Source organism: Alligator sinensis, unplaced genomic scaffold, assembly GCF_000455745.1.
Source record: "Alligator sinensis unplaced genomic scaffold, ASM45574v1 scaffold1089_1, whole genome shotgun sequence".
Classification (NCBI taxonomy): Eukaryota; Metazoa; Chordata; order Crocodylia; family Alligatoridae; genus Alligator; species Alligator sinensis.
In genome coordinates, this window is record NW_005842030.1 from 554,845 (window position 1) to 567,942 (window position 13,098).

Sequence of the window (13,098 nt, forward strand, 5' to 3'; positions counted from 1 at the left end):
CTCCGTTTTAATCCTTGGATGAAACGTGGGCTTTCTGGTCACCAACATTTGTGTTAGATGTGCGTTCCAGCAGCGCTTTCTTTCCTGTGTTTATCACCCCCTGACGCTAGCTGATTTTCCAAGAAGCAGTGGATTGCTCAAGGGACTGGTAACTGTAGAAAGAGCTTGACAGTCTGAGGGCAATCTGAATCCTATGCACAAGACTGCACCGGTTTGACTAAAACTCACTTTGTTTAACCAGGGCGGATGTTTTTACTTTGGCTTCACCATTCTTCTTCCACTTTGGGGGTACGTTTGATCAGAAACAAGTTCAAGCTACACTGAAATAACACACTCCTATCAAAATTAGTGTCCATGTAGCCTTGTGCACTGGTTTAACTACCCAGATTTAAAATAAAATTTCTTCTGTAGACAAAGCTGGGATCAAAGGGAACACAAGCGATCAGGCACTTTTATATAATCATGGGGTATATGAAGGGGTACCTGTGGGTTCCTTTCTATTTGATATGTAGTAACATTTGTTCAGCTTTTTTTTATGCCAAGAAAGCCTCATTAAACTGACTGAATTGAACTGAATCCAGACCAAGAATTGTTACTTCCTCTGTGTGGGCAGATATAATATCACATTTTAAAAAAAAGTGGGGCAGGGCAACTTGGGAGTGCATGTCAGACGATCGACTGAAACAATTTAATCTCCTTGCTCCTATTCCAGCATAGTGGAGCTAAGCCACCCTAGCTTTGTATTTCAATGAAACCAGCTGAAAGTTCAAATGGTTTAGCTTCCACTTAGTGTGGAGTAAAGAGGACAGATGAAAATATTATAGTGGATCAACTGTAAAGAATGGTCTTTCTAAAGCACTTTGTCTCTTTGTCTGACCATGCTGCCTGAGTATGGCTCGGTGGCTAAGTGGGGTTTGAAACTTGACTGGTGGATTTTAGTTTGGTTCTCGTTGGACTTATGTCCACAGTATTATCCCCCAAACTTGAGCCCTTCTTTGCAGTTTCAACCCAAATGGACAAGGACTGAATGAGCCTAGGGAAGAGCCATTTACTTGACCTTGTTTAAGCCCTTGCTCAAGGCTAAGTTACTATAATGTGTTGGCTGTGGGTGCTTGTGGTTGCACTTGCCCTATCTGCTCTGTGTTTCCAGGCCTATTACTCCATCTCTTAAAAACACTGGCTAAGAAGAGCTGATTTCTTACCCCGGGGGTTAGTCAGCGTAGCCTCGGTGCCTTTGCCCCCATCTCCGCAGCGGGTGTCGTCAAAAGGAAGGCACTGATCCCCAGTCCCGGCCACCACCTCTGAATTCTTGACAATATCCTTCACGGCTGTGGTTGACTTGATCTTGTAGATGCGCCGGCTGTTAGTGTCAGAGAGGTAGATGGAGCCAGTGATTGGGTCTGTTGTCAGGTAATACTTATGTGCTGGGCTGTGGCTGAAAACCAAATACACAAGAGTGTTATTTTCCTTGGTGGATGTCAGGATCCATTTCTGTAGGACAACGCACAGAACTAATATGGTGGATCCGGTGGGCTTTCTTTGTTATTGCACGTGCTCCTGTTAGTACTAATTTTGGGTGCATCATAAGTAGGGCCCTAAGAAAATCACGGATTTCTCGTTGAAAATTTGCAACATGTGCGTGGGTAAAGTATCATATTTCATGGACTATTCACGAAACTACCATTGATCTTGGCAAATGGGTCCCAGTAGTTCCATGAAAAATGATACTTTGCCTGCGCACATGCGGCAGGCAGGCACAGGGCGATAGGCAGTGGAAGGCCAGGCTAACAGGTCTTAGCGCCCACAAATGTAGGGCAGCACAGAAGGCCACAGGGCAGCCCGGGAGTGGGCTCTGGGTGGCTACAGCGGTGGAGGGAAGGGCACGTGCAGGCAGACACGGAGCCTGTGGGTGGCCGTGATTGCAGCCAGATGGCATGTGGAACACTGCCCACCACAGCAGGTAAGTCAGGGAAGGGACATGGGGGGGCAGATGGAGGCTCCCACAGTGAGGGAGGGAGTGGGGCAGAGGAAGGGACAGGGGTGAATGGGAGCCCAAGGGCGCTTGGAGCCTGGGTGGCTTGTCCAGAGGCGTGGGGGGCAGGACTCCCGCAGCTGCACACACCTCAGGAGAGGCCTGGGGGGGCACGTGCTGCTCGGATTTGTGCATGGGGTGGAAGCGGGCTGCTGCTGTGGGCTGGGCTGTGTGTGCTGCGGCCACTGCCCTGGGAGCAGCTGCCAAGCAGGGCACCACGTGCCTGCTGCCACTGGCTCCCCAAGCCAGCTACTGGCTCCCAAAGCCAGCTTCCGAGGCACCAGCAGTGGGACGCAGAGCCCAGCCCGCAGTGGCAGTCCGCCTCCGCCCCACGCACAAATCCGGGGGGCACGTACCCCCTGAGCCTCTCCCAAGGTTCAGCTTCCTGAGCCTCCCCGCACCCCTGTATGACCCACCTGGGCCCCCCTGCACCTGTGTACAAGCTGCCTGGGCTCTGAGCATCCCACAACCTGCCCCGGGGCCCCATTCACCCCTGCCCCTGCCTGCACCCCACTCCTTCCCTCACCGTGGGGGCCTCAATCTGCACACCCCCATGCTCCTTCCCCTTTCCTTTCCCCTGCCCCGACCTACCTGCTGTGGTGGGCAGTGCTCTACATGCCATCTGGCTGCAATGCCGGCCGCCTGCAGGCTCCGTGTCTCTCTGTGCGCACCCGTCCCCCACGGTGCAGACACTTAGAGCCCGTACCCGGGCTGCCCTGCATTTGTGGGGGTAAGCCCTATTAGCCCTGGCCTTACACCGCCCATGCTCACGACCCATAAAAATCATGGTGTGGAGCAAATTTTGTGGTTTCCGTGCAGCCCGCGAAATCGCTATTTTCTCAGGGCCCTAATCATGAACCTTATGGGGAAGCAGTGAGGTTCTGATCATAGAGCCCTGGACTGGGAGTCATTGCAGTTTAATCTCCGGCAAACCACTTTCCCTCTCTGTCACTCAATTTTCCCATGTGTAAAATGGTGGCAATGAACAGAAAACAACCTATTTGTAAAGAGCTTTGAGATCTATGGGCCGCACTGAAGAGCAAAGTAACGTTACTCAAATGGAGTTTGAGTCTCCTCCCTCTGAACTCAACAGTAAAACTCCTGTTTTCTTGAACAAAGTCTTTAAGGCAGGGGTGTGCAAATATTTCGGGCAGAGGGCCGCTTACTGAGCTTTGGCAAGCCATTGAGAGCTGCATGACAGGCAGCCAAGGACAGATAAATATTAATCTTCTAAATTTTTGAGGAGCCCCGCGGGCCGGAAAGAATGGCCTGGCAGGTAGCATCCAGCCCACGGGCCGCATTTTGCCTACCCCTGCTTTAAGGGCTGTACTCTGCTCCCATGGAAGTAAGGGAGAGTTTTGCCTTGGCATTCAATCAAACTCTTAAAATGACAGTCTGAGAGATTGAGTGATTTGGCCAAAGTAACACTGCAAGCCAGTGGCAGTAAAGGGAACAGAACTGAGGACCCTTGCTTCCAGTCCCCTGCTGTCACCACATTCATTCACTGCTTTCTGGAAAACGAGAAAGGATGGGTGAGAAACCATGTGGACTGACTGAAAGGCGATATTTTGTTTTCTGTAAGTGCTCACTGCACCAAATTGTCCTGAGACCAAAGTCAGAAATAAATATAGTAATGGCCCCTAAATAGAGACTGCAGAATGGAATTAGCCAGAAACAATAACAGACTTCAGTTTAGACTTATTTATTTAAGCCAGTGTCTTTGGAGGAAACTATATACGGTTTAATATTATCTCTTCTTTTATTAAGCTTAAATGTTTGCTACCACTAGCTATTGATTTACACTCTCTTCTGAGCCCTGGAACCAACAGATTAAACTAATAATACCTACTCCATGAACTCAATTCTATTTCCTTCTCAGAATTGCAAGGTAACTATGAGGACATGCCTGAAAAATTCTCCCATCACATACTCCAATTTCCCCAAAGCATCCACAAGATCTCCAAACTCCTCTGATCCAAAAATAAATTCAAGAACAAAAATTTACAAAACACGGAGGACAAATCTGCACTCAATAGACGTTAAATAATCCATTATTCTATATGCAGCCAGACAGAAATGTCGGTAGTCATGCTGACCCCACCCCTCCATATTAAAAAAAAAAATCTCTCCCCTTTGTTTTTTAAATACTGCATACTTCTTGGTTTTAAAAAGTGATGTTGGTTCTTTATTCAAATTACCCAACACTCTGGGAAATAAAAAAGCCTTTCTGATTTATCCTAGAACATCCCTTGTGATTTATCCTATTAAAGTCTGAACAGATTTCATCTCTACAAATGACACTGATTCTTGCTAAATAAAATGCTCTGACCTTCAAGACATCTCCAACCTGGCAGCTCCGTCTCCATCTGCATACCTTTCCAATGACAGCAGGCTGGTAGGGTATTATTTCATTTACCTGCATGTCACTCACACTAAGCAAGTGGCTTCAACCCTGGTGGAAAAAAGTCTCCTTTGGGAATCTACCGTTCCACTTTGATCAGGCCCTTGTGTTTTCAGCTGACTATCTTCACAAGGCTCAGCTGAATGTCAGTCAGCCTTTGAGCTGCCCAGAATCACTGCTATGTGAGGAACGTGGACAGAGGAGGATGTTAATAATAAATAAGGTTTTGCAATTCTTTAGCATCTTTTGCCTAGGAATCCAGAAGAGCTTTAATTAAGTCTTAGAGCTACCAATTTTCACATGGGCAAATGGAGGCAGCTGATTGACCCAAGGAGGAAATGAGCCAGTGACAGAGCTAGCAATACAACCCAGGAATCCTAGTTGTCATACAACCCAAGAGTCCTTCCTCGCCCTGTTATTGCTATTTCTATTCCTCTTCATAGTCTTAGTCTGGTAGTTTGCATTTCATAACCAAGGATGTCTTTTTGCTATATCTTCCTTAATAAGAGAGAACCCTACAGCGGTTCCCAATCCTAACCCACGTGGCAGGTGAGAACAACATGGTTGCTGAAGAGCAAGGAAACAAAAATGAAAATGCCAGTTCCTGTTCGAATTTCATTGTGACATTAAAGGCTGTCACATCAGTGTAATGTTAATAGCAACTGCTGGTAACCTGAGGTTAGACTCACTGATCTAGGTCCTGATTTTAGATTCCTCAAATGAGTGTTACTTCACAGATGCTAAAGCATTGTAGATTCAGAATTACAAACTTGACCGCCTGCATTTAGTGTTAATCCTCTATAAGTGCCACAGAAGCATTATTATACTTACTAATAAGTGAAACACAGAAAAGGCAAAGAAAGAGATTTATTTTAAATAAAGCACTGCTCAGAGGGTAATAACTGCATCACTTAAAGGCTGGTCTGGAGTTCAACTGGTAAGGGGTTAGTGAAAGGTTCTTGAGGCATGTATTATCTTTGTAAATGCAGCTGCAAATGGTCTTACCCCAACCTCTGTCATTTCAGCTGCCATGCATTTAGATCAGGGAGAGGGAATAAGAGGCATCTAGTTCATTTGTACTGGTTTACATTGCATAGCATTGCGCTGAGTCCTACAGCTTTTCCACTTTGCACTCTCTAAGGCAACTAACAGTAAGAATCAGACCGAGGGAGTAAGCTATAACACTAAGCAAGATCAGCTTAACGGTCTTCCATAGTGATGCTGCCACCATGGACTGAGAGTGAGCACCTCGAGTTGATTTCAGACCTTTCCTGATACCACTTGCAATTACCCATGTTCAGAGGACACCATGTGAGGCCACTGTGGTACTTTAGAGCTCTAAAGGAATAATCTGTAGAAGCAGTAATCAAGTGAGCTGAATCCTAGCCAGGCTCTTGGGAGAGTTTGTGGCACACTGTCTTCAGTATCAAAGGTCAGGTCCTTAGCCAGAGCTAGTGGAGGCCAGCACTTTACATTAGCTGAAGACTTGCACTCAAAAACATAGCAAAAGCGAGACAGCTTCTTTAAATTGCAGATGCTATCTATGATGCCTTGGGAAAACACAAGGTTCATTAAATGCCCACATTATGTTGAGTCTTGATTCAAATGACACCCAACCTCCCTTTGCTGATTTTCTTCCATGCCTCTTATTAGTAGCACAGGATAGGGTCAGGTATATCCTAAGTACCTAAGGGCATTTTTACACATGCAAGCGCCACAGTGCCAGGTGATTTGAAAAGTGCCCGGCACTATGACACATGCAGTTTTATAAGCAGTGAAATGCACATCAGTGCTGAGAAAATGGTGGTGGCATGCTTTTGAACTAAAATATGTCAGAGATGCTTTAGTTCAAAAGCACACTGCCGCCACTTCCACGTGCTGATGTGCATTTCTCCACTTATACAACTGCACGCGGCGCAGCACAATTTGCCTCAGCTCACGTGCAGAGCAGACTTGATTAATTGAGTCTGCTCTGAAGTGATGCATCTCTGGCACACTGTGGGACAGAAAAGTATGTGTATAAATGAGACCAGGCAGGGAACACAGGGCAGGAAGCAGAGCAACAGATTGGGGAGGGGAAGAGGACTGGAGTGGCACTTGGGAAGGGGACCAGATCTTACTTTGTGGTGTGTCTGCCCAAAGGATGAGCCCCAAGTAGCCTAGACAGATAGCTGACCTGAGGCATCTGGTAACACTTGGAGGAACAGCTGAAAACACTGCAAACTGGGGCAGGAAGGGAGCTCTCCTTGTCAGATTTTCTCTCTCCTGTAATACATGAAATAATCGCTATGCTACCTCCTTCATGCTAGTTACCCTTCTTCCCCCTCTCTGTCTCCTTTTCTAAGGACCACCCAATGTGGCTGTGGGCACTGCTGATCATACATGTTTCCTATCAATGAAAAGGCGCTGAATGCCCAGGGCCAGGAGGTTTTATCTTGGTGGTGCTGGGTTTCTGCCTGCTGTGCTGAGCACTTTACAGATTACAGAGGGGCCATTTTACTTTATCTGGTGTGAAGCCAGTGCTCTTTTTACTGGTTGACACTTAATATATTATTACATGATAACATCAGCTAATATATTATTACATTACATTATTACATGATACACTCTATATCAGTACATGTTGCAGCAAACTAAATGTACACTTGTTTCTTCAGTTCTCTTTCAGTTTCTTGTGGCTATCAATACTTTCAAGTTTACCAGCTGGACTAAGGCCCCACAATAATGCCACAAGTCAATCCATGGAGCTCAATGGTCTTTTGATCAGGACCTACAACAATGTTCTCCAGTTTCCCTTTTTGTGGCCAGTTGTCTGTGGGTTGGTTTTATGAACTTCTCTCTAGTTTGAAAGGGAAATGAGAGGACAGGACAGTATGTGTAGATGTAGCCATATACATGGCCACACCCACGGTCTACAAGGAGATAGCCAAGAGCCAAATGCTGCAGAGCTCTATCACACAGTACTAAATGCTTCCCCATCACCGCCAAGAAAGGCCACTGCTGATCAAGGTCAGGTTTTTATTGTCACGATGCTGTTCATCCGCTGAGGCAGATGCCATAGTAAGTTTTGTGCCTTTATTATAGAATGAATGGAGGTAAATTTGTATGCAAAATCAAGCGCTGCCTTTTGGGCCTTTGCAGGTTGCCATCATAAATGAAAATTTGCGCTAGACAACTACTGTAATCATGGTAGTCACTAGGGCTGTGCAAAGCTTTGGTCCCTGATTTGATTCAGTGGAGATTCGTCCTGATTCGGTGGCCGAATCTCCGAATCTGAATCGAATAAGAGGACCCTTTAATCTCTCCGAATCGGAACCCTCTGAATCGATTCGGAACAATTTGGAAAGATTCGGCGATTTGGACATACACACAGCTTTAAATGTTTTTTCGACATACCTCTAGGTAGCAGGGGCTCATGAAGACTGCAATGCTGGGATGCATGGAGTGTCCCACAGAAGTGTGGGGGGGATTCCCCAGCACACTCGGCAGCAGACCCAGAAGTGGACCAGAAGCACTTCCGGTCCACTTCCAGGTCTGCCGGGGAGCACACAGGGGGCCCCCCCGCACCCCCTGGCTCGGCAACTAGTGCCTCCTGGGTCTGGGGGGACACCTGGGGTCCCACCATGGCTGATCGCTGGGGGGGGGATGTGGGAGTGCTCCCTGTGTGCTCCCTGGTGGACCTGGAAGTGGACCAGAAGTAATCCAGCCCGCTTCCGGGTTTGCTGCTGAGCCCATGGAGGGCCGCCCCGCACTCCTGTGGGATGCTCCATCTGTCCCAGCATCGCAGCATCCATGAGCCACGCTGGTACCTTGAGGTATGTAGAAAAAACATTTAAAGCTGTGTCTATAGCCGAATCGCTGATTGTCCGAATCAGCATCAAATCTTCAGATTTGGATTCAGCTGAATCGAATCAGGGACAGTGATCCGAATCAACTAATTGAATCGCTGTTCCTGATTCAGGCTGGATCCGAATCAAATAGGGCCTGCTTCACACACCCTAGTAGTCATTGAGAACTGAACACAGGACCTCCCACTTACGTTTCGGGACCAAGCTCCATAATGGATACTCCTAGAAGTCTTGTGTCCTTTATGCATCAGGCTTCAAAAGGCTTTAACCCTCACTACAGACACTGAGGGGTAAAGATTTCCCCTGGATAAAGGAAGTACATGTCTAAGATTCATAGCTATCCTAATCCCAGATAAGACTTGTTTTTGGCAGCTACCATAGTCTGAGCGTACTGGAATTGAGAACTTAAGTCACTAGAGCTACAGATAAGACCATACCGATCAGCTTGGAGCCAAACCAGACCTTCCTCCTCTGTGGATGACTCCCTAATGCCCACTGAACACCGGGTTATTCCGAATTTCTCTTAAATTGGATCAAGAGCTATCCTAGTTTTGCCATGGACTGGACTGTGACACATACACCCCCCTCATCTCCTTTCTCTCTTCCATTTCCCCTTTCATGGTGTATTAAAGTAGATGTTTCTGGGTTTTTGCTTCTTTACTTCATGTCTTGTTTTTTAGGTGGGAACTTGAAAGCTGAGGTCCTGCCAGCTGTGCTTGGACAGGGACAATCCTGAAGGACTTTTCATAATGTCACTGGTTTGCCCTGTAAGCCCTGTAAGCCTTCATTCAAATATTGTCCTCCCCTACCACAAACTGCAGTACAGTTGCCTGATCACCAGTTGCCCCCCATCCTACAGGTAGCGGCACTATTGTGGGGTTGTATATACAGGATGTGAAGGTCACAAACTGGGATTACATGAAGCGAATAGGAGATTTGCCATTGTCCTCAAACGATGAGTAATATAGGAACGAAGGGCAGAATTCACCCAGGCAGGAAGGGCAGTGGAATTGGACTCAGTGGGATTACAGCAGTGCTTAGGTTTTGTGATGGCTGATTGTGGGATGGTGAATTTAACCCAAGGCAGAGGTGCTTAACCTTTTGGTCCTGCAGGCCAGATATGAAGCACAGGACCAGTCTACAGGCTGGATCAGGCCCCATGTGCAAGATTCAGACCTCTACCAGGCCCTGCATGCCCAGAATCAGGCCCTGTGTGGTCTCAGCTGGCCCCTGTATGCCTGGATCAGGCCCCATGCTACCCTCACCCAGCCCCACGTGCCAGGATTGGGCCCTGCATTTCTTCAGCCTGGAAGCAGGGGAGCAGCAATTAACGTTGCTACCACTCTTCTACTACCAAATTTTTGGACTTGTAGGGATGCCTGTAGGCCAGATTACATGAGTCTGGGAGCCAGATCTGTCTCTGAGGGCAGGGGTTGAGCACGCCTGGCCCAAGGGAAATTTTTTAGCTTAGGCAAAGATGAAACACACTAACACATGGGGAAAAATAAGCCCTTGTTTTGTTTGTGTTTTCCCTGGCATGCACAGAAGTTTAATTTTTGCACAGCTTTTCCGATGCCAAAGAAATAAAAAAAGGAATAGATGCCAAAGGGAAGTCTAAGCTGTTAATTTGGAAAACATCTTGGGAGAACGGGTAGGGGGAGGAATATACCAGAAGCCAGCAAAGTTCTTGCAAGCACAGATGCCAATGGCGTGTTGACATCCTCCTGAATGCACTCGATTGGCTCAAACCCGCTGCAATTCCAGGGAATCAGCGTGACAAACATTCTCATTGCAAAGCTCCAATTTAGGAGTCTCTTTCTCATGTTGTTTTCTCCTCTTTGCTGTTTTTTTTTTCTTTTTATTGAGTTTTCCGGCAAAGGTTCTGAGTTGTGTTATCTCCCACCCAAGCCCTGACATATTTTCTTGTAACGTGGATGCTCTCTGCCATGCTTCAGCTTACAGAAACTTTTGATTCGACATCCCAGACTCATTCTGTTGGGTACAGCAAAGGGCCAAATTGGGCAGTCTGCTTAAAATGCAGATTTTGAGTCCAATGTTTTTACATCCTGGGTATTACCTTTCCACCACGACCAGGAAAACTGTCACTTGTCTGTGGATGACACCCTTGCTTTACTTCTTTTGCCCCTTCCTCAATGGGTCTGATGGGGTTAAAATCGCACACATTACAATTGCTGGCTGGCTTCCCTCCCCACCATTACCCTGCTTTTCATGTCTGTGTTTCTACTGACTCTGACTCTTACAGCCCAAGCAGAGTCCTGTATGATCCATGATTAATAGTTTCCAGCTTTGATGATTGATTGTCTACATCAGTTTTAATCACAATGGCTTCATTTGCCATTGAATCATCTGGAAATGGCACTTGTTGTTCACCATATAACAGCAGGCAACAAGACAAGGAAAGGCATAAAATTCTCCTCTGGTTGGCTTACCTATGTCTGAAATCTTTATTTCTGACAGAAGACAGGAAAGCAGGGAATAGAAGAAAGAATGAGGTGTTAGCGGCAGAGTTTGAAGCATTATTAGCAGATTGAAAACTTGACAGTCACCGTACCATACAATGCAATAATAAATAAAGACTTAGCAGGCATGACACTGATTTACTCAATATCGGATATTACTTGTCAGTGAACTCACTTATGTACTGCTGAAAAGCACAAAGGAAGTATGATCTTACCTGCACAGAGCTATTCACTTATGCAAGAGATGGGGCCAGGCACACTTTATTATTTAGAGAAGTAATGAACAGCTACATACACACACACACGCACACACTTGGACAGCATGGAAAATAATCTGTCAGGATGGAGGTTTGTTTCTTTAGCAAGCTTTGCAGCTTTTTGTCACTGTTGGTCAATGAGGTCCTTCCTAATTCACAAAGGCAGCTGAGCAGTGGCTTTGTTCAGAGGAAACATATTTTATGTTTACTGCCTTCACTTCATGAACACAGCAGCAGAGAATTCAACCATGGCTGGTTCCCTGTTTTTTCATGGGCCTGGTTACATAACCCCCACTGCAATTATCTGAGAGCCAAAAATGCAGCAGTCTTTCCCCCTCCAGAACAGAGTGCTGCACTCTAATAAAAATATCACTGTGAGTGCTGAGAGCGTTAATCCCAAAGGAAACTCTGATTTGAGAAGGCACAGATACAATCCATTTAGACCCAAAGCGAGGGCTTTTAGGCAGCCTGCATCTGAACCCATTCGGTTTATAGCACGTCGGAGTGAAGAAGTGTTTATTGGATCCAGTAACCTAAGCGTCTGCACAGATGAAGCTATGCTGGTTCCAGGAGGCTTAACATTAGAGTGCATTTCACTCGGCAGCTTTTCGCAGAAATCGGCAAAGCTGCTCTTTCAAGGTTTCTGATTTGCTCTTTTCCAATCAAGAAATGTTCTGCTGATGCTCTGTGGCAGGGTGTTTCTAATGAAACTGAAATGCAGAGACAACTCAGGGTGGGATTTTCAAAATGGCATCCTAATCCCATGAAACTGCTATAGGGTCTAGACTAACACATCCTTGTCCAGTAAAATAACTTTTCAGTAAAGGAAGGATGCTGTGCACTACAATCCAGACAAGGCTGCTGGACCAATTCCAACTTCTTGATTTACAAATCTGATAGATTTGGACAAGGAAGTGCCTCCCATTGTTGGAATAGGGAGGTGTCTGCATATCTCTGGAGGGTGAACCTATTTTTGTAATGACGACAGATATGTGCCCAGAGTGAGTAATATTTTTTTATGCCTGCTGGGTTTTTTTGGTACATTTCGGTTTTGAAAAAGAAATACTTTCCGGCACAAAATGAAACCAGAGAAATGTCAAACAATTGGATCGGACCAGAGATAGTGGCATGAAAAGAAACTGCTGGCCATAAGGCACTATAGCCACAGCAGGCCCTTCCATGTGTCTTAAAACAAAGCTGTAAAATATCACATCCTGCAGTCTTTGTGTTTGAGGTGGCTGAGCTGAAGCACAAAGAACGCAGAGACTGCTGTCAATAGGCAAGTCGGCATCACAACAGCAACCTGTCTTTATCCTCACATGTGCAACGTGCTGTTACACTTGACGAACAAACACAGGGCTCTGACCAAAGTACATCACTAAGGAGATGTCTTGACATTCCCATCTATGTGAAACTCCCAACACCAAAAGCCTGTTTAAATTCCAATACAGCTACAGAGGTGCTGTGTAGGTCCTGATCCACAGCACACTGGAGTCATTGGTGCCCATCCATTAATTTCAAGGGGCTTTGGATCTGGCCTTTGCAGCAAAGTCTGATTCAGATGTCACTTAGCTGGTTTAACTTGACTGACTTTGTTTAATTCATTTTGATTAGCTGTTTAATTCATTTTGAGCAGGAGATCAGAATCAGGGTCAGTGCCTTGAACAGGGCTGTGTGTTTGTCATGGAAATGCAGGGAAAAATGTCACCAAAGAGTCCATGCAGATTTTGATTCAGCCACAAGATATTTTATGTAATCAGAATACACAACTCATCTGCCAGGATAATATGGTTTGGCTGAGATGATCTTGTTGGGGCTGGTCCTGCTTTGAGCAGGGGGTTGGACTAGATGACCTCTTGAGATCCCTTCCAACTCTAACTTTCTATGATTCTACAATTCTCTGGTCTGCCATTTTTCTCCCCAAACGTTCCTTCCCTCCCTTCTTTTGTGCAAGTCTCCTTATTCCCCCTGGGAGATTTCTCTCTGCTAGTGCAAGTGACAGTCCTTCTCCTCTCCACAGGGGAGATGGGAAGAAACTCTTCACCCAGGCCCCATTTCATGATGGGGATTGGATGCAGGA

The 13,098-nt window shown here is 46.2% G+C and overlaps 1 protein-coding gene across 1 annotated transcript in view; it reads right to left on the reverse strand.

Moving 5' to 3' along the window:
* Positions 1-13,098, reverse strand: part of TENM4 (teneurin transmembrane protein 4) — a 520,289-nt gene that overhangs the window by 55,014 nt on the left and 452,177 nt on the right. Inside the window, 1 exon segment of the mRNA XM_025202552.1 lies at positions 1,203-1,435. Within this exon segment, the coding sequence (XP_025058337.1) occupies positions 1,203-1,435 (233 nt within the window).